Source organism: Bubalus kerabau, chromosome 11, assembly GCF_029407905.1.
Source record: "Bubalus kerabau isolate K-KA32 ecotype Philippines breed swamp buffalo chromosome 11, PCC_UOA_SB_1v2, whole genome shotgun sequence".
NCBI lineage: Eukaryota > Metazoa > Chordata > Mammalia > Artiodactyla > Bovidae > Bubalus > Bubalus kerabau.
Genome location: NC_073634.1, coordinates 7,299,110 through 7,321,759, shown reverse-complemented (window position 1 = coordinate 7,321,759; position 22,650 = coordinate 7,299,110). Strand labels below are relative to the sequence as shown.

The 22,650-nt window shown below is 38.9% G+C and overlaps 1 protein-coding gene across 8 annotated transcripts in view; it reads left to right on the top strand.

Annotated features, from left to right (window-relative positions):
• The window catches only part of TSGA10 (testis specific 10), a 94,399-nt gene that overhangs the window by 10,483 nt on the left and 61,266 nt on the right, over positions 1–22,650 (top strand). For 5 of the 8 annotated variants that reach the window (XM_055539426.1, XM_055539428.1, XM_055539424.1 and 2 more), the window contains exons 2-3: positions 5,138–5,266; positions 16,748–16,963. In XM_055539426.1, the coding sequence (XP_055395401.1) occupies positions 5,138–5,266; positions 16,748–16,963 (345 nt within the window). Of the gene's footprint in view, positions 1–5,137; positions 5,267–16,747; positions 16,964–22,650 lie in introns of those variants that run through there. The other 3 variants (XM_055539431.1, XM_055539429.1, XM_055539430.1) reach the window with 3 other exon arrangements.

Below are 22,650 nucleotides of genomic sequence, written 5' to 3'. Positions count from 1 at the left end.
ATCAGATCACCTTACCTGCTTCCTGAGAAATCTGTACACAGGTCAGGAAGCAACAGTTAGAACTGGACATGGAACAACAGACTGGTTCCAAATAGGAAAAGGAGTATGTCAAAGCTGTATATTATCACCTTGCTTATTTAACTTATATGCATCATAAGGAATGCTGGGCTGGATGAAGCACAAACTGGGATCAAGATTGCTGGGAGAAGTATCAGTAACCTCAGATATGCAGATGACACCACCCTTATGGCAGAAAGTGAAGAGGAACTAAAGAGCCTCTTGATGAAAGTGAAAGAGGAGAGTGAAAAAGTTGGCTTAAAACTCAACATTCAGAAAATTAAGATCATGGCATCTGGTCCCATCACTTCATGGCAAATAGATGGAGAAACAATGGAAACAGTGACATACTTTTTTGGGCTAATTTTTTGGGCTCCAAAATCACTGCAGATGGTGACGGCAGCCATGAAATTAAAAGACGCTTACTCATTGGAAGAAAAGTTATGACCAACCTAGACAGTATATTAAAAAGCAGAGATATTACTTTGCCAACAAAGGTTCGTCTAGTCAAGGCTATGGTTTTTCTAGTCGTCATGTATGGATGTGAGTTAGACTATAATGAAAGCTGAGCACTGAAAAATTGATGCTTTTGAACTGTGGTGTTGGAGAAGACTTTAGAGTCCCGTGGACTGCAAGGAGATCCAACCAGTAGTACATCCTCAAGCAAATCAGTCCTGAATATTCATGGAAGGACTGATGTTGAAGCTGAAACTCCAGTACTTTGGCCATGTGATGTGAAGAACTGAATCACTAGAAAAGACCCTGATACTGGGAAAGATTGAAGGCGGGAGGAGAAGGGAACGGCAGAGAATGAGATGTTTGGATGGCATCACCAACTCAATGAGCATGAGTTTGAGTAAACTTCAGTAGTTGGTGATGGACAGGGAGGCCTGGCGTGCTGCAGTCTATGGGGTCACAAAGAATCAGACACGAATGAGCAACCGAACTAAACGAACTGAAAGATACTAATAACTATGTGAGGAAGATCATGGAAAATGCATAGCTACATAAATTGTTGTATTACCAGTATCTTGGATGTCTCAATGAAGAGGTGATCACTGTTTGACAGAGAAGACAGAGAAAACCTCCTGGTGAATTTGGAATTCAAACCTTAGAATGCCGGGAGCCACCACGGGAGATCCCACCCATGACAAGGTCATGCGGAAGAGACCTGACAGGCAAGGCGGATCAGGACTTGAGGGGCTCCCTGGACCTGCTCGAGTATCTACCCCGAAACCAAAATCTGTCTGTCTACTGTCTACTATATTATGCTTTTCACCAACTCTTCTGACATTAGCAGGGGGCTGTCCCTGACCACCTTTCTCTGAAGAAAATCAACTTAGGGCTGTAATTAATAAGTCTCCTGGACATGAAAGGAGTATTTCAATTCAAATCCCTCTGATTAGCATTCTAGCTTGCTTGACTGGTTTATCCATACTCTTAACCCTAATACACATGAATATTCACAACTTCCCAACCATGAAAAGCACGGGAAGCCTAAACATTCTAAAAGTCCTAATGGGCATAGAGCCCTTTAAGGGGTGAAAAATTATTAGAATAGTACTGGTAAAGGGCTTCATTATTGGGCCAATGCTTGCTGCCAAGTTCCCATATCCCTTGTCCATTGTGCACCTGGGAGTGCATTAGTTAATGTAGTTGGAATGTAAGAAAAACAAGTAGTAGCCTTGGTATTAACCACATCAGACCTTTGAGCTAATAAGTTCTTTCTTTGTTGTGACCCACTGCACCTTTGCTCGGTGAGAATGTAATTGTTTAGTACTTTCTGAGGCTGACACAGATTAGAAATATAAAGAAAAAACACTTCAAGGGAAAACAAGTTTTCTGGTTGATCAACCTTTATCAAAAAAGGGTCATAAAATGTCAACAGGCCTCCAGGCCAGAAGATAATGTACATAGCATAAGACCCTTGTTTATGGAAAGGCATACAGAAAAAAATCCTGGTTTCCATAAGGGCAAAACTGCTGGAGTGTTTGGGCTGACTCTGCATGACCTTGCATCTTCCATTTCCCTCTATGTACAAGTCAGGGTATAAAAGCTCCTTTTGAAAATAAAGTTACGGGCCTCGCTCACTGAAGCTTGGCCTCCCCATGTCATTCATTCGCTGACGCCGTCCATCCTGAGGGTACCCTTGGATCCTGCTGGGGCTGGACCCAGCATTAGAAGTTTCTTTTAGTTTGATGGAGAAAAGGGTGAGGGCAGGGCTCATGAACAGAAGATAATATGGGGGCATCCCTGACGGTCCTGTGGCTAAGACTTCATGCTTTTAATGCAGAGGACCCAGATTCGATCCCTGGTCAGGGAACTAAATCTCACTTAGTGCGACTAAGAGTTCTCATGCCACTCGTTTTTTTTTCAGTATTTATCGGAGTATAGTTGCTTTACAGTGTTCTGTTAGTTTCTGATGTACAGCAACGTGAATCAGCCAAATGTATATATATATCCCCTCTTTGTCACTGAATAGAGTTCCCTGTGCTATACAGTAGGTATACAGTAGGTTCCTATACAGTAGGTTCTCATTAGTTATCTATCTTATTCATGGGATCAATAGTGTATGTATGGTTTACTTGCTAAGTCATGTCCGACTCTCATGACCCCATGGACTGTAGCCTGCCAGACTCCTCTGTCCATAGGATTTTCCAGGCAAGAATACTGGAGTGGGTTGCCATTTCCTTCTCCAGGGGATCTTCCCAACCTAGGGATAGAACCCAAGTCTCGTGCACTGCAGGCAGATTCTTTACTGACTAAGCTAGCAGGGAAACCCCAGTGTATATATGTCATTCCCAATCTCCCAATTCATTCCACCCCTCATTTACCCCTTTGCTGTCTATATGTTTGTTCTCTACGCCCGTGTCTCTGTTTCTGCTTTACAAATAGGTTCATCTGTATGAGAAGCTTTTTCTTTTTCATGTTTTATTTACTTTATTTTTATTTTTCAGTTGTGCAACTTGTGGGCTTGCAGAATCTTAGTTCCCTGGCCAGGGATTGAATCCCAGCCCCTTGGTTGGAAATAAGCACTTGTAACCACTGGATAACCAGAAAATTCCTGCTGAGCAGTTTCTTGAAATGCAATATTTCAGATCGACTGTGAATTAAAAAAAAAAAATCTGCATTTTAACAAGATTCCCAAATTATTCACGTTTACTAAAATTTGAAAAGTAGTGAGGAGTCATTTGATTGTTATACTGAGTTGCATGTTTATAACTAAGAATATGTTTTTCAACAGAAACTATGTGAGAAATGGTGGTTAGGATTTCAGCCTAACCCATAAAGGCCTAAAACGATTCATAATTAGAAATGCCTGTGTGGAATCTAATGCTTACGTTCTAGGACAGGCAGGAACTGCTGGACTGGAGAACAGAAAAAGCAGATTTGTGTCTTGGTTAGAGAAAGGGAAAAAGAAAAATAAACATATCAGACTGCTACGGGCTGGTTTGCACAGGGTGTGACACAAGTTCAGTGACTGGGGATACTGATCCTGTAATTTCCCAAGAACTAGGTTCTGGAGTGCAGCATCTGTGTTGCTTTGCTTGTAGCAAATTCTCTCTTAACATAATGGCAGCCTTGATTGACAGAACAGATTATTTCCGTAAATTATACAGGTTCTAAGATACATAGTCAAGTGAAAAAAAGCACATGCAGAGTAGTGTGTATAGTATGCATGTGTGCATTCCAAGTCGCTTCAGTGGTGTCTGCCTGACCCTTTACGACCCTATGGACTGTGGCCTGCCAGGCTTCTCTGTCCATGGGATTCTCCAGGCAAGAATACTGGAGTGGGTTGCCATTGCCTCCTCCAGGGGATCTTTCTGACCCAGGGATCGAACCCACATCTCTTATGTCTCCTGTATTGGCAGGCGGATTCTTTACCACTAGTGCCACGTGGGAAATCCCATGTGTAGTATGCTAAAGTGGAAAATCTTTAACATTTGTTGTTTTGCCCATGTGCAAATATGTGTGTAGAAAAATCCTAGAAATGGAATTATTTGTATAGAAGCTGTGTGGATTTGTAATGTTGCTAGATTTTACCCAGTTGTTTCCATAAATATTGTATCTATTTACACTGCTACTAGTGATATTTAAGAATGTTAAGTTATATAATCAACTTTATAATCTTTGCCAATGTGATGATTAAAAAATGGTATTTCAGTGTTGTTTTAATTTGTATCCCTCTAAATGATGAGATTAAATATCTTGAAATGTGTTTAAAAGTCATTTCTGTGAAATATCCTGGTGCACGGGTGCATGCTCAGTCGTGTCCAACTCTTTTTGACCCCATGAACTGTAGCCTGCCAGGCTCCTCTGTCCATGGGATTTCCCAGGTAAGAATCCTGGAGTGGGATGCCATTTTCTCCTGCAGGGGATCTTCCTGACACAGGGATTGAACCAGGGTCTCCTGCATTGCAGGTGGATTCTTTACCACTGAGTCACCTGGGAAGCCCTTTATTCTTGGCCAGTTTTATATTACAGTATTTCCTTTCCTTTTTTTATTTATAGGAATTATTTATATATTAGGGAAGTTGGCCCTTTGTGATATGGGTAGCAAATCTTTTTGTTAATACACAAAAACAGCAATGAACAGGTAGCTAGTGGCTGCTGTATTGAATATCATAGGCCTGGAAATTGACCATTGCTGCTGACCCTAAGGAAATGGCAACCCACTCCAGTGTTCTTGCCTGGAGAATCCCAGGGACGGGGGAGCCTGGTGGGCTGCCGTCTATGGGGTTGCACAGAGTTGGACACGACCTATGGGGTCGCACAGAGTTGGATACGACTGATGTGACTTGGCAGCAGCAGCCTGTTTCCTTATATACAGTGGGGTATGTCTTTTTAAAAAATTGTGTTCAAGATTGTAGTTCCATATATAGAAAACACATGGAAAAAGTTTTGTAATGTAAAGTTTTAAGAAACTAAAACTTGATGAAGTCCTTTTACCTGGTGGAACGAGGTTAAAAGCATTTTTTTAATTGAATGTTACCAATTTTCAAAATTTTAATTGTTATGGGAAATCACATGGCTGTTTTAAACCTAAATGTCTCTGTATTATTCTCATTCTTTCCACCAGGTTACCACCAAAGAACATGATTTTGGTCTAGGGGCTCCAGTTTCTGAAGCTGAAAAATACCAGAATATTCTCCAGCTAGAGCAAGAAGTGAGAAATCAAGACAAATTCATCTCTACACTGAAATTACAGGTTACACTTAGTTTCTGTGGATATGTCCCTAAGTTAATTTAGGATGAGGGCCTATATTAAAATAAGATAGAGAATAAATTCTCATTCAGTACTCATTTAAATTGTATGGGTCTAAAATCATTCCATTTTTATCTTAACCATCTTGAAAACACACAGGTTCAGAGTGAGTACAGACTGTGTGCCAGGTATCGGATCAGATGCTTTTAAGTACATAATCTTACTTCGTCATCCTGACCTTGTAAGACTGTGGTGTCATATCCATTTTACAGACGTGGAAGCTAAAGTTCCGAGAGGTTAAAGAATTATTATATTTGACTAATGAGTGACAGAGCTAGGATTTCCCTGAACTCCCAGTTTAGCTAGAATTTGATTCCAGATCTGTGAACTCCCAAGATCAGTACTGCTTCTGGTCTCCTGGTGTCTGACCTGTGGAATAGCTATTAATGAAGTGAAAAGTGTTAGTCACTTAGTCGTGGCCGATTCTTTGCAACCCCATGGACTGTGGTCCACCAGGCCCCTCTGTATATGGAATTCTCCAGACAAGAAACTGGAGGGGGTTGCCATTGCCTTCTCCAAGGGATCTTCTTGACCCAGAGATTGAACCTGGGTCTCCTGCATTGCAGATAGATTCCTTACTATTTTTCCTAGCCAACAAGGCTGTTAAAAGAAACTTCCTCTTATAGGAAAATGGAGTAGACTTGCTTTTCCTTACTCTTTCCACTAAGTACAGCAGAAACCCTGAATATTATGTGTGAAGCAAACCTAAAAACACTTTGACAGGTGGGCAGAAGGAAGAGTTGCTAGGCATCTCAGCGCCCAGTGACTGTTAGGATGTGGTAGGAAGTTTCTGGTTTTTCTTTGTGCTCCAGGTATCCCAGGCAGAGTACTGGAAAAACTGGCAACCAGAAATAAGGGATGCAGGTTAAAAAAGGTGTCAGAAAAGCCATGCCTCCTAGCCAAAGGACTAGGAAATGGGCAAGAAAAGCCATGCCTCCTAGCCAAAGGACTAGGAAATGGGCAATCTAGCAAGGCAAATTACTCTTAGATAAGAACTTCCCACTCTTAGCAAATACCAAGGAGAAATCTAGCCCCATAAAAGCCTAGACGTCCACCCTTGTCATACTATAACAAGGAGCCCACCTTGCCTCATCCCCTGCCACCCTGCCCCAGAAGGCCCCCATCCCACCACTGTTGTATCAGAGAAGGCTGAGTGGGGAACTAAGACTTTAGCATCCATCAGGCAGTAAGGAAGTCCCCAACCCCACATTGTCAGCAGAGACTATGTGGGGAGCCAGGAAGTCCACTGCCACCTGGTAGTAAGAGAAGCTTCCTTTTTCTGTTTGCTGGGGTGATATCAGAGGTGACCTAATGCAGAGTCAGAACCTTTACCACCCTACAGCAGGAACAAGTCCACCCACCCACAGTGGCTGTGGGGAGTACGTGGGAGCAGTAATAAGATGCCTCTCTTCCTGCTCGCTCTGGTGGTATCGGCAGAGGATGAATTCTCATCCCTGCCTAGCAGTCACAAGAAGCCCCACGTTTCCTGGGTGTTACCCGAGGCCTTATGGAGAGATTGGACTTCCGCTCCTGTCCACAGTAACAAGCCAGTGTCCCTCTTTTCCTGCTGGAGCAGTGTCACAGGAAGCCTCCCAAAAGACTCGAGTCAGTGTCTTAGACTACCAGACCTCAATAAAAGATAAAATCACTCCTCATCCCCCAAATCAGGATGCTGTCAACCTCTGTGAGAAAAGAGGTGTCGCTAACCGTAACCTGAACCCTAATTGGTGTCCTCACCAATGCAGAGATGAATCAGATATAACAGTTATCTGACAAAGATTTTAAATTAGCCCTCAAGTAGATGCTTTAACAGGCAATTTTGAGCATGCTTGAAACAAACAGAAAATATCATCAAAGAAACAAAAGATATAAAGTATTAATAAAGTATTAATTAAGTATTATTCCAGTGGAATTTTGGCAGCAAACAAGATGTTCTTCAATAGATGAATAGATAAACTGTGGTATACAGTAGAGTATTATTCATTGATAAAGAGAAATGAGCGATCAAGCCATAAAAAGACATGAAAGAACCTTGAAAGGATATTGTGAGGTGTTAAAAGCCCATCTGAAAAGATTACATACTCTGTGACTCCAACTTCAGGACCATCTGGGAAAGACCAAGCAAAGACATTAGAAGATCACTGGTTGTCAGGGGTTTGGAGGGAGGGGTGAATGGAGCACAGTGGATATTTAGGGCAGTATATATTCTGTATAATACAGTAACAATAGCTACATGTCACTATACATTTGTAAAAACCCACAGAATCTACAGCCCAAGGAGTGGACCCTAATTAAACACTGGACTTTAGTTAATAATAATTTATAATGTTGGTTCATCAGTTGTAACCAATGTACCACACTAAAACAAGATGTAAATAAGGGGAAATTGGGGTGAGTGGAAGAGGGGAGAAAGGGTGTGTGGAAACTCTGTACTTACTGGTCAGTTTTTCTGTAAACCTAAAACTGCTCTAAAAAAGTAAGGTCTGTTAAAGAAAAAAACACATGGGAGAAAAGATTTCCAAATTATGTATCTGATAAGGAGTTAATATCCAGAGTATATAAAGAATCCTACAACTCAGCAACAAGAAAACCCAAAACAACTCAGTTCAAAAATGGGCAAAAGACTTGAGTAGGTATTTCTCCAGAGAAGAGATACAAATGGCCATAAGCATATGAAAAGATGATCAGCATCACAGTCTTTAAGGAAATGCAAATCAAAACCACTATGAGATGTCACTTCACACCAATTAGGACCACTAGCTATCATCAAAAAGCAAAAAATAACACATATTGATGAGGATGTGGAGAATCTGGAGTTATTTATGCATTGCTAATGTAAAATTGTTTAACAAAAAAGTTTGGTAATTCCTCAAAAAATTAAGTATAGAATTACCATGTCATCCAGCTATTCTACTCCCAGGAATATCCTCAAATGATTAAAAGCAGGGACTTAAACAGACACTTGTATTCCAAAGTTCATGATAGCCAAAATGCAGAAAAAACCCAGATGTCGATTGACAGATGAATGCATAAACAAAGTGAGGTATATACAAGCAACGGAACTTTATTCAGCCTTAATTCAGATGGGAGACAACAAGATGGATGAGCCCTGAAAATGGTGTGCTAACTGAAGTAAGGTACAGGGCAAATATTGTATGATTCCACTTACAAGAGTTAGATTCATAGGTGATTATTTAATGGGTACAGTTTCTGTTTATGATGATGAAAAAGTCCTGGGAATTAGATACGGGATGGTCACACTATGTTGTGAATGTACTTAATGCTACTGAATTTTACACTTAAAAATGGTTGGAGTGGTAAATTGTGGGATGTTCTGTAACAGAAATTAAAAACTCAACAAACAAAAACATGGAGAAGAGAAGAATGAATCACTGAACATGAGAGTAGAAACAGAGAAATTACCTAATGTGAACAATAGAGAGAAAATAGATTGAAAAGAATGTGAGCAAAACCTCTGGGAGAGGTGGGCCTATAAGAAACGCTCTGCACTTGGATGGCTGGAGTCCCAGAAAGAGGTAAGAGAAGGTGGGGCTGAAAAAATATTTGAAGAAATAATGGCTAAATATTCCCCAAATTTGAAAGGTGAGTGAAAACCTACTAGGGGTCTCCCAAAGAAATCTACCCTGAGACACTTCATATTCAAACTGAAAAGTAAAGACAAAAAACATCTTGAAAGAAATGAGAGAAATAATTCATAATTTATAGGGGAACACCAATTTAAATGACTGCAAATCCAAAAACATGGATATCAGAAGGAAGTGGCACAACATTTTTTCAAGTGCTGGAAGAAAAGAACTGTCAACCTAGTACATATTCTGTATTTAGAGAAGTATCTTTCACAAATGAAGGGCGAATTAAGATGTTCTCAGATGAAGAAAACTGAGTTTGTTGCCAGCAAAGCTACCCTAAAAGAATAGCTAAAAGAATTTCTCTAATGAAGAAGGAAGTGATAAAAGGTGTAGTCTTGGAAGAACAAGAGGGAAGGAAGAACAATCCATAGAGCAAAAATATGGGTAGCTCTGATAGAATTTCCTTTTCTACTTTTCTGAATTATGTCTGTCAGATGTCTTTCTCAATGCATGCAAAGGGAATATTTAAGACAATTATCTTATTAATAGAGGAGGGTAGGGGACATAAAAGGAGGTAATAATTTTCACTTCACTTGAACTAGTAAAATGTAGGCTGTGATGTGTGCTTAGTCACTCAGTTATATTTGATTCTTTGCAGCCCCATGGACTAGAGCCCACCAGGCTCCTCTGTCCATGAGGAATTTTCCAGGCAAGAATACTGGAGTGGGTTGCGATTTCCTACTCCAGGGAGTCTTCCCTACCCAGAGGTCGAACTTGTGTCTCTTGCATTGGTAGGTGGATTCTTTACAAATTGTACCCAGAAAGCCTGGAGGCTGTTGATAGCTTATGAATATAAATGAAACACCTAGAGCAACAACTAAGAATCTCTACAAAGAGATATACTGAAAATTGCTATGTATAAATCAAAATGGAATTCTAAAAAATGTTCAAGTAACTCAGAGGAAAGCAGGTAAAATAAAACAAAAATTTAAAAAAAAACCCAAAAATAACAAAAAAAATCACACTTGAATCTTAGCATAAAAGTAAATACATTAAATATATGTAATCTAAATACACCAATTAAAAGATAGAAATTGTCACAGTAGATTAAAAAGAACATGACCTAGCTTTATGCTGTCCGTGAGAAATTCACTTCAAATATAATGATATAGCTAGCTTGAAAGGCATTCAGACCCAAATGAAGAAATGAAACTTTCCCTGTTTACAGATGACGTGATCTTCTTGCTGGAAAATCTTATAAAATCTACAGTGTAGAAACTGGAACTAATAAATGAGTTCAAAAGGTCAAAATACAAGAGAAACATATTGTATATTTGTATATTATAATTAAGTTGCGGAAATTTAAAAAAATGCAATACCATTTACAATCACTCAAATAGAAAATGTACTCTTTGGATATAAATCTAGCTAAATAAGTATGCACTTACATTCTGAAAACTGTGAAATGTTAATAAGAGAAATCAGAGTAGATCTAAACAAATGTTCAGGGATTGGAAGCCTCAACCTAATAAAGATGTCAATTCTTTCCAAATTGATATACAGATTTAGTGTGATTCCCATCAAAATCCCAGGAAAAAATAATTTTGAAAAAGAACAAGGTGGAAAGAGTCATTCTCCTTGATTTTAAAACTTAATATATGGCCATAATAATCATGATTGTATGGTATTGCTAGATTAATAGACACAGATCAATGATACAGAATAGAGAATCCAGAAATAGCCTTACACAAGTACAGCCAGATGATTTTTGGCAGAGGTACAAATACAGTCTAATGAAGAAAGGGAGTCTTCAACAAAAGTTGTTGGATATCTTTTAGGGAAAAAAATTAGCCTAGACCTAAACCTCATACCTTACACAAAAATTAACTCAAAGTGGATCAAATGTAAAACAAAAACTATGAAACTTTTAAAAGATAACAGGAAAAAATCTTCAGGATCTTGGACTTGCTGAAGAGTTCTTAGACAAGAGAGCAGAAATATGATTCATAAAAGAAAAAGTTGATGATTTGAATTTCATCAAGATTTAAGCCCTTTGCTCTGCAAGATCAGATCAGATCAGATCAGTCGCTCAGTTGTGTCCAACTCTTTGCGACCCCATGAATCACAGCACACCAGGCCTCCCTGTCCGTCACCAACTCCCGGAGTTCACTCAGACTCACATCCATCGAGTCAGTGATGCCATCCAGCCATCTCATCCTCTGTCGTCCCCTTCTCCTCTTGCCCCCAATCCCTCCCAGCATCAGAGTCTTTTCCAATGAGATAACTCTTTGCATGAGGTGGCCAAAGTACTGGAGTTTCAGCTTTAGCATCATTCCTTCCAAAGAAATCCCAGGGCTGATCTCCTTCAGAATGGACTGGTTGGATCTCCTTGCAGTCCAAGGGACTCTCAAGAGTCTTCTCCAACACCACAGTTCAAAAGCATCAATTCTTTGGCGCTCAGCCTTCTTCACAGTCCAACACTCACATCCATACATGACCACAGGAAAAACCATAGCCTTGACTAGATGGACCTTTGTTGGCAAAGTAATGTCTCTGCTTTTGAATATGCTATCTAGGTTGGTCATAACTTTCCTTCCAGGGAGTAAGCGTCTTTTAATTTCATGGCTGCAGTCACCATCTGCAGTGATTTTGGAGCCCAGAAAAATAAAGTCTGACACTGTTTCCCCATCTATTTCCCATGAAGTGATGGGACCGGATGCCATGATCTTCATTTTCTGAATGTTGAACTTTAAGCCAACTTTTTCACTCTCCACTTTCACTTTCATCAAGAGGCTTTTTAGTTGCTCTGCAAAAGCCCCTGTTAATAGGATGAAAAGATAAGCCACAATCCCTGTTTCTGTCAAAGGACTCATATCGAGAACAAATGTGGAGAACTCTCAAAACTCAACAGGTAAAAAAAAGCAAGCAATCCAAGTAGAAAATGAACAAAGTATATGAGGATATATTTCACAGAAAGAAATATTGTAAACAAACAAAAAGATGTTCATCTTTTCTAACGGAAATACAAATTAAGACCATGATGATATAACAATGCATACTGTTGAGAGCAGTTAAAATAAAAAACAGTGACAGTACGAAAAGCTGGCAAAGATGAGGATCACTCATATATTCTTGATGGCAATGGGGAATGGTACAGCCACTTTGGAAATAGTTTAGTTCTTAAAACACTAAACGTACATTACCATACAACTCAGAAACTTTTCTCTTGGGAATTTATTCCAGAGAAATGAAAATTATGTTCACTCAAAAACCTGTATACAGTTGTTCATAGCAGCTTTATTTGTTGTAGTCCCAACTGGAAACATCTAAAATTTTGCTTAAGTGGTGAATGATTAAACAAACCATGGTAATCCATACTGTGAAATATTATTCAGCAATGACAAAGAACTATTGCTCCACATAGCAATTTAGATATCAAGGGCACTGTTTTGAGTGAAAAAACCAGTGTCAACAGATAACATACTGTGATCTGTATCACATGACTCTGTTTATGTTATGTTGTTGTTGCTGAGTTGTGTCCAACCCCAGGGGTTGCAGTGCGCCAGGCTTCCCTGTTCTTCACTGTTCTGTAGTTTGCTCAGACTCATGTTGATTGAGTCCGTGATGCCATCCAGCCATCTCATCCTCTGTTGCCGCTCTCTCCTCCTGCCCTCACTCTTTCCTCGAATCAGGGTCTTTTCCAGTGTGTCGGCTCTTCACATCAGGTGACTGAAGTATTGGAGCTTCAGTTTCAGCATCAGTCCTTCCAGTGAATATTCAGGGTTGATTTCCTTTTGGATTGCCTGGATTAATCTCCTTGCAGTCCAAGGGACTGTCAAGAGTCTTCTCCAGCACCGTAGTTCAAAAGCATCAATTCTTCGGCACTCAGCCTTCTTAATGGTCCAACTCTCACGTCTGTACATGACTACTGGAAAAACCATAGCTTTCACTATATGGAATTTTGCCAGCATTTATTTATGTTATCTACCTGTTTATGTTGCATTCTCCAAACGACAAAATTATAGAGATTAATGATTGTTGACATTTAAGGGTGAGGAGGGAATGGCTGTGACTGTAAAGGAGTAAGGGGAGGGTGATCGTTGTGGAGATGGAATAGTTCTGTATCTTACGGAGGTGGTAGTTACAGCAGTTTACGTGATACAATGATATAGACCAAGAGACACACACTGTCCCAATGTCAAATCTCTGGGTTTGATATTGTGCTGTAATTATTTAAGATGTAACTGTTGGAAAAACTGGATTAAAGGCACATGAACCTCTCTACTACCTTTGCAGCTTCCTGTGAACTTTTAGTTATTTCAAAATGTTTTTATTTAAATAAAACCTTTTGTTTGATTACCTGTTATCTGCCAGCAATTTTACTTGAACTTTTAGATCTTTCTAACTTTCCCTGCAAATTATAGGTATTCTCCCCATTTAGCAGATGAGATTTAGGAGGCTTCATTTGTTTTTTTCTGAAATCAGATGCATCTCAGGATCAAGAAAATCTGGTAAATTGCCTGAGGTCAAGTGACTAGTGAAGAACTATAGCAAGCCTTAAACCTGGCTGCCTCAGCCCAAAAGCCCATGTCCTTTCTCACGTCCTCCTCTAAGTACTTGTGTCTTGGAATTAAGTAAAAGTAGGGCTTAATGTTGAGGTGAGGGGAGTATTTATTTATTTATAATGCTAAATAATAATTTAGCATTATAGGCTAGATATATGATAAATGATACAGAAATGAGAGCTATGTTGATCCAGAAATTAGAAACATGAGCCCTTTAAAGTTACTTAGAATTTAGTGGAAGGGTCAGGGAAGTAAAGACATGATTATAATACATCTTATAAAAATACTAAGATAAAACTATATAAGAAGCTTTTTATATAAATAAGAGGTTACAGATTTCTCCTCTCCAGAGGAGAAAAACCTGTAACCTCTCCTGGGGCAGTGGAAGGTTAGCAAACAGGTTTAGCATGTTCTTGTTGCTCAGAGACATGGCACCATAGAAACTGTGAACAGAGACAAAAAGACAGACAAATTGAAGTTTGTTTGATTACCCCACATCCTATAGTTTAAGAAAAATACTAGTAATGACAGTAGGTAATGAGAGCAGGGGAAAGGAAAGAAACGTGCAATCATGGATGAGAAGAGCCACCAGGATATCATTGCATGGTTTCTGTACTAGTTACTAAGGGTGAGCTGCAGGTTGTTTTAGAGTTCCTAGAGGCAAAGGCAGCAACGAAATTGTAGTTAAATAATTTATGGTCCAAAGGATAAAAACAAACCAGGTATACAAAGAGGTACATTTTTTCCTGAAACCGGAGACCTGAGCAAAGCTCTCCCTGAGGGTTCTGTCTTTTTTTATTTATTGAAGTATAGTTGATTTATAATGTGTTAGCTTCTGATATGTACAGCAAAGTGATTCAGTTATATGTATATCATTTTTAATTTTCTTTTCCATTATGGTCTATTACAGAATATTGAATATAATTCCCTGGACTATACAGTAGGGCCTTATTATTTATCCATTCTATATCCCTGAGGATTCTTAAAAAGAGGGTTCTGTAACATAGTATATAGCACTTTTCAATAAATTCTCTAATAGAGGTTTTAAAATCAGTTTAGCGAGATTGTTTCTTTTTTTTTAATTAATTTTTATTGGAATATAGTTGCTTTACAACCTTGTGTTAGTTCCATATACATGTACCTCCTCCCTTTTGGACTTCCTTCCAGGTCACCACAGTGCATTAAGTAGAGTCTATGTGAGACTGTTTCTTACAGCCTGTCTAGTAGTTAGGTATATATTGAAGATGGTGGAAAGGGCTTTACAGGCATTGGCCTTGGATCACAAATGGAATTTGTTCGTCTCATTCTCCGTGTAAGGAAGCACCATACTGCTGCTGCTAAGTCTCTTCAGTCATGTCCGACTCCGTGCGACCCCATAGACGGCAGCCCACCAGGTTCCCCCGTCCCTGGGATTCTCCAGGCAAGAACACTGGAGTGGGTTGCCATTTCCTTCTCCAATGCATGAAAGTGAAAAGTGAAAGGGAAGTCGGTCAGTCATGTCCGACTCCTAGCGACCCCATGGACTGCAGCCTACCAGGCTCCTCCGTCCATGGGATTTTCCAGGCGACAGTACTGGAGTGAGGTGCCATTGCCTTCTCCAGGAATTACCTCAAATCTGCATTTTCAAAGAATTTTTAGCTGTAGTTGGGAGAAGACCAAAAAAGAAGAGAGTAGGAAGTATTGCTGCAATTCAGCCTGGTTGTGTAAAAACTCAACTAAACAAATAAGTGCATTTACAGTTACCTTTTTGCTTTTTTTTTTTTTTAAAAAAGCTTCTTCACATTTTTTCTCATTTCCTGGGTTTGACAACTTAAATTCTTTACCTGTAAATCTCACAGGTTAAGGTGCCTTGTTTTACTGTTGGTTAGTTGCTCAGTTGTGTGCGACTCTTTGCAACCCCCTGGACTATAGCCCACCAGGCCCCTCTGTCCATGAGATTTCCCAGGCAAGAATACCAAAGTGAGAGTTGGGTTAAAATAATGACTTTTCTCATCTTCTTGAGCATAATAAACGTCATTGTACTACTGCTGCTGCTGCTAAGTCGCTTCAGTCGTGTCCGACTCTGTGTGACCCCAGAGACGGCAGCCCACCAGGCTCCCCCGTCCCTGGGATTCTCCAGGCAAGAACACTGGAGTGGGTTGCCATTTTGTACTACACTTAGTTATATGTAACTCATGACCTTTAGGATACTTCCTTACATATGTGACAAATATTACAGTTTATATTTTTAAAGAAAACTTTGTTGATTTTGATGGTTTGGAAAGAGCTGTCTCTAGTTGTTTGAAAAGGGCACAGTTATAACAACAACAACAACAAAAAACAATACTAGAGCTAAGAATAATGTTAGATAAGGGGTTTAGCTATTTTAGATGTTCTTTAAAGACCAAAATTGTTTTTTCTTCTTTTTACATCTTACACCAACACAGTACCTTGGATATAGTAGGTACTCAGTAAATATTTGTTAAATATACAAGGCAGATCTTGTGGAAAAGGACCTTTGTGCCACCACTTTATCTCAGATATTTCTTTTATGGCATTTACATACTGTATATGTGTTTTCTTAAGTAAACAATACATTCTCCTTGAGCAGATACTTAACCTATCTTTGTATCTTTTGAAGTTAACAAAATTCTTAACATATTATCCTTATTCAATGAGTCTAACATATTTTTTTTCCTTTAAAGGCATTTGGATACCTTCGTGATAGAAAAGGCCCTTTTCTTCATCCATTGATGGTTTGCTAGTGGGCTGGGAAAGGAAGCTGTGGTCCTCCACTTTAGTCAGCAAATACTTGATTGATTTGGTATCAGTATTTAGCTTAGTCAAGTAAGTTCTGATATGTTCAAAACGATTTTTCTAAAGAGTTAACATATTTTGATAACAATAATTAGAAATTTCTATTCTAAAGAATGCCTAATTGGTGATTTTAATGATAATAATATAACAATAATTACTTCAAGACTGGTTCCTTGTCTGCAGATACAAGTATTTGGCAATTTTTCTAAAAAATCAACAGTAAGTTTTTTTGTTTCTAAGCTGAAAATTGTCTTGAGAGTTATAGCTATATGAACTTAAAATATTTATTTAGTATATATTTTTCAGATAGGTAATATAGTCACATGGTACAAAATTCAGAAAAAAGATACATAGTTAAGTTTCCCTGCCAGGGAAGCAAACCTCCCTTCCTAAATCCAGTCACCTAATTGTTCTCCTCAGAGGGAAGCTAAGGAAATCCTTTAATGTGATTATTTTCTTTCTCATTACAACAGATTGAAGATCTCAAACAGACAAATCATGGCTTGGAAGAATATGTTAAGAAACTCTTGGATAGTAAGGAGGTGGTAAGCAGTCGAGTAGATGATTTAACCAGCCACAATGAGCACCTTTGTCAAGAATTGATTAAAATTGACCAACTAGCAGAGCAACTAGAAAAAGAAAAAAATTTTGTCGTGGATACGGCTGACAAGGAACTTGAAGAAGCAAAGGTACTAGATTTATCACTAATCAGGTTTTTTTTTAATTGAGGTATAGTGGACATATTACATTATGTTAGTTTCAAGTGTACAACCTAATGAATCGATATTTGTATGTATTGCAAAATAATCACCATAACAAGTCTAGTTAACCTCCAACTAGGTACTAATCAGGATTTTAGTTCTATTTAAACATCATGCGATTAATTCAGGCTTCCTTGGTGGCTCAGTGGTGAAGAATCCACCTGCCAATGCAGGAGATGCAGGTTCAATCCCTGGGTTGAGAAGATCCCCTGGCAAGACAACTCTGTCCAGTATTCTTGCCTGGAGAATCCCATGGACAGAAGAGCCTGGCGGGCTACAGTCCATGGGGGTCAAAAAAAGAGCTGGACACAACTTAATGATTAAACAACAACAAATTATTAATGCAGTAGGAAAAGTGACATACTCATTTATATCATCTGAAGGTTTTTTAGATTTGACATTGTATTGTCTATTCTAAGGATTAAATTATATTGTATTTCATATTTTCTTTTAAAAAATTTGCTCAAAAAATTTCCTAAGTAATAGGAAATATGTGCTCATGCTCAGTTGTGTCTGACTCTGCGACCCCGTGGACTGTAGCCCTCCAGGCTCCTCTGTCCATGGGATTTACCAGGCAAGAATAGTACTAGAGTTGGTTGCCATTTCCTCCTTCAGAGGATTTCCCAACCTAGGGATTGAACCTGCAGCTTTTGCATTTCTGCATTGGCAATTGGATTCTTTACCACTGGTCACCTGGGAAGCCCAAGTAATATGTAGACACGGTAAAAACTTTAAGTAATGGGGATGTTCTATATGTAGAAGAGTTCTCTTTCTCTTTAAGCCTTTTATCTTCTGCAGAGGTATCTGCCAACAAATAGATATGTATATTTCCATTCTTCTTTTTTGTTTTCACACGCACACACATGAAATTTATTTCACACTTAAAAAAAAGATTTTTTTTTTTTTAAACCACAGTTTTAAGTTTCTATGTGGTCATATTTGTCAGTCTTGACCGACTTCTGAGTTTTGATCTTTGATGTTTTTGAGTTCCCACTCCCTTTTTAAAACATTTGAATATATTTTACCTTTTTAGAGCAGTTTTAGGTTCAGAGCAAAATGAAGCAGAAGGTAGAGAGATTTCCTATATACTCCTTGCCCCCACATATGCCTGCTGTCCCCCATTATCAGCATCCCCCAGCAAAGTGGTGTATTTGTCACAGTTGACAATGAATTGACATCATGATCACCCAGAGCCCACGGTTTGCATCAAGTTTCACTCTTGATGTTGTGCAGTCTACAATTTGAACAAAAGTAAAATGACATGTATCTACCATTATAGTATAAAACAGAGTAATTTCACTGCCCTAAAAATGTTCCTCTGAAAATCTCCACCTAGTTTTGATCCTTGTTTGGGAAGGCCTTCTCACCTCAAAAACAACAAGAATATCTTCTACAGTTTTAAGAGTTTTAATATATATATTTAAAGTTTTAATCCTTCTGGAATTTCTTTTTGTTCTAGTATGAGGTAGGGTTGACTAATCCTTTCTTCTGTCGCTGATTTGAAGTGCCATTTTAACAGCCACTAAATTCTTAAATGTGCATAGATATGTTTCTGGACTTTTTGGTTTCATTGATTCAGTTTCTATGTCATTTTCTATGCCACTACCATAGAAAATATAAAACTAAATAACTGTAGTTTTATGATTTTTTTTACATAAAAGCATTTGTTTATTTATTTATTATTTTTTAATGTTGACCTTGCTGGGTCTTCGTTGTGGTACACGGGCTTCTCTTATTCTGGAGCATGGGTTCTAGAGCACATGGGGTCAGTAGTTGCAGTGTGTGGGCTTAGTTGTCCTGTGGCATGTGGGATCTTACTTCCCCAAATAGGGATCGAACCTGCATCCTCTGCATTGGCAGGCAGATTTTCAACCCCTGGACCACCAGGGAAGTCCCATGATATTTTGATAAACATTTTATTTCTTGATTAAATTTTGGTACCCCCATGACCTTTAGAAGCTAGGAACTTAAGCAGTATTATAAAATGAAAGTTTCATTTCTCTTTGCTGTCTAATAGCTTATAGGCAAGACATAGAGTATGTCTGAAAGCCAAAAACCAACCTATTGAATTTTTAAGTGAAAACATGTGATTGATTTTATTAATCACTAAATTAATGAATTGTGTCTGTGAGAAGATAGTTTCCAAAAGCTAGTTGCTGTTGCATGTTAGTTCTTGAACATCCTTTTAATGTATTCTTGGTAGCATATGATAAAGCACTTAATTAAATAAATGATCAAGCTGTGAACATGTTATTGAAGGCATTATTTATTATAGTAATCTGAAACGTAAGAGCTAGTTATGAACACTAGGCTGGTATTTGCTTATCTGCAGTAACCTCACTTAGAATGTGTAAAGGATAAGTAAGTCTGTAGAAGTAAAAAGTCTGAATAATGGAATAATCAAATACATGAAGTTTATTACACAATCTTCTTTAATAGTGTTGCCTGGAGGAGGTCCTTAGAAGAACTACTTGAGAGAGTAGATAAGAATGATTTCATTTGTGTTTAATTTGCAATTTATCTTACAATGGTTGCTGTCGAAGTCTTTGGAGGAAATTTAAAAGTAACTTAGGACTTCCCTGGCGGTCCAGTGGTTAATACTCCTAGCTTTCAAGCTGGGAGCATGGGTTTGACCCCTGGTGGGGGAACTAAGTTCTCACATGCCACGTGGCCAAAAATGTAAATCAGTGTAGCTTAACTAACTGTTTTAAACATTCTTAATAAATTCTTTTGTTTGTATTGTTTCTTTTAAAATAATAGTTATCCTTCATTCACAGTTTAATGGTAAATTGAGTTGTCTTAATTATAAAAATTATCAAAAAACACTGAATTGATGTTTAATTATGTCTTTCTTGTTTTCTTCTTCAAATTTAAAATTAACAGCACTCCTTCCCAGACTGTGGGAAGTGTAGCTGGCCAAATTCTTCTATAAGGAGAATGCTTAGTTTTGAAGTATTGATTTTAAAGGGTTGTTAGAGTCTGTGTTCTAGAGAGAGACTTCTCTTTCAGAATGAACCTCCTGCTTATCAGAAAGGGAGAATTTCAGGAATGGAAAACATCTAAAATAAAAGATCTTGGATTTACCTAAAACTGAAAATATTAAATTTGTAAATGGAAATTCTGTCCATCTCAGAAGAGAGTGTTTCTAGGAAAGAGATATCCATATATGTATAATGTGGAAAGTCTGGTGTACTTGAGAATTGGAAAGCGATTTGTAGAAGAGGTGGGCTGCAGTTTTAGGGAAGAGATAACATTGTTGATACAGGGAAAGTATTAAAAAGTTAATAGAGAAAGGACAAAATGGAAATAGGTCCTTTGTGTTGGTGAAAGATCCTGAAATGAAAGCACCATCCTCAATAAGCAAATGTTCCACATAGAACAGGGATTAGAAAAAATGCATGACCTGTGCTGGGAGTGTGAACCCAGTGCATGTTGTCATCATCCGGTCACTGGGTGTACAGTTTAGGCGTCCAATCCCTGGGGAGAGAGTCTTTGTCTGATTTGTGAGATGAGACTTGAAATGAGAATTTCTAATCTGAGAGATGAGAATGTTTGGGTTCCTATACTGTTAAAAGATGGTGCTTTAGGTATGTGGAAGTAGAGTCTGAGCCTAAAGCTACTGTTAGTTTGTCTAGAATTGAGATAGTATTGAATTTATTTACTCAGAAGAGTTTACTGTTAGCTATGTTTTTAAAGTCCACTGAGTAACTTCTTCCATCATTTATTCCACTAAAATGTTTTGAGGGACTTCCCTGATGGTCCAGTGGTTAACACTCTACCTTCCAATGCAGGGGTTGCAGGTTCAATCCCTGGTCCGGGAGCTAAGACCCCACATGCCTTGGGGCCAAAAAACCAAAACATGAAACAGAAGCAGTATTGTAACAAATTCAGTAAAGGATTTTAAAATGGTCCACGTCAAAAAAAATCTTAAAAAATAAATTAGAAAAATGAAATGTTTTGTTTCTTCATACAATTTGTATTTTTAATTAAAAATGAGGCCATTATTGGATAGCATGACCGATTCAATGGATATGAGTTTGAGCAAACTGCAGGAAATAGTGAAGGACAGGGAAGCCTATTATCTATAGCCATGTAACAAATTGCTATTGAACTTTAATGACTTCAAACAAAAAATATTTACATCTTACAGTTTCCAGTGCAACTTAACTGAGTAGTTCTGGCTCACCATTTCCCAGGAAACTGTAATCAAGATGATGGCCGGGCTTCGGTTCTGGCTTGACTGGGTACTGGTAGATTTGCTTTTAAGATGACTTATTCAGATGACTCTTGGCTTTTGACAGGAAACTTAGTTCCTTGGGCTTCCCTGGTGGCTCAGTGGTAAAGACTCCATCTGCAATGCAGGAGACTGGGGTTCGATCCCTGGGTCTGAAAGATCCCCTGGAGAAGGGAATGGCAACCCACTCCAGAATTCCTGCCATGGACAGAGGAACCTGGTAGGCTACAGTCCACAGGGTCACAAACAGTAGGACACACCTGAATGACTAACACTTGCACTTTTCACTTGGTTCCTTGCCACGTGGACCTCTCCCTAGGTTGCTTGATATATTCTTCGTGGCAGCTGGCTTCCTTCTGCCACCGTGATCCAAAAGAAATAAAAAGGCAGAGTTTCCAGTCTCAGAATTTATATGCTGTCACTCCCACATATCTTGTTCATCAGAAGAGAGTCCCCAAGTATGGACAACACTTAAGGGGAGGGGAATTAAGCTCCATTTTTTGAAGGCAAGAGCATCAGAATTTTGAGACATATTTTAAAGCTACCATGACCATAGTCACTGGCAGCAGCAGCAGCAGTGACTATATACAGAGAAGGCAATGGCACCCCACTCCAGTGCTCTTGCCTGTAAAGTTCCATGGATAGAGGAGCCTGGTGGGCTGCAGTCCATGGGGTCGCTAGGAGTCGGACGCGACTTCCCTTTCACTTTTCACTTTCATGCATTGGAGAAGGAAATGGCAACCCACCCCAGTGTTCTTGCCTGGAGAATCCCAGGAACGGGGGAGCCTGGTGGGCTGCCGTCTGTGGGGTCGCACAGAGTCGGACACGACTGAAGCGACTTAGCAGCAGGACGACCATAAGCTTCCTTTTATCTTTTCACCTTGAGTTGTTTGTCATTCATGACTTAATGCAGTGTTTCCCAGAGTTGAACATGAGTTTCTGAAACATGAAGAAACAGAACTGCAATTTTATCGTCACTAGTTTTGTCATACAATGTATATTTTTAATTAACATCAGGACATTATTAGACTGGATCTCTGGTAACTCTTGTCATTACTGTTACTTTATATGTGACTCTATCAAAAATACTTTAGAATCTACCATGTGGAAGACAAAGTACAAAGCCTGTGTATGTGTCTAACCCGTGTCCCCAACCACACACACACTGATTCCCTCTCTCTCTCCTGCTTCATTTTTCTCTAGCACTTTCCTCCTTCCTCCCTCCCTCTGCTGTAGCCACACTGACCTCCTTACTGTTCCTTGATTTAGCAAACAATCTTTTCCCTTTTGCTATAGCTGTATGCTTTGTCTGGAATATTTTTCTTCGATTTTTCAATGGTTGACTCCCTCAGTGTGGACTTCCCTGATCACCCCATTTTAA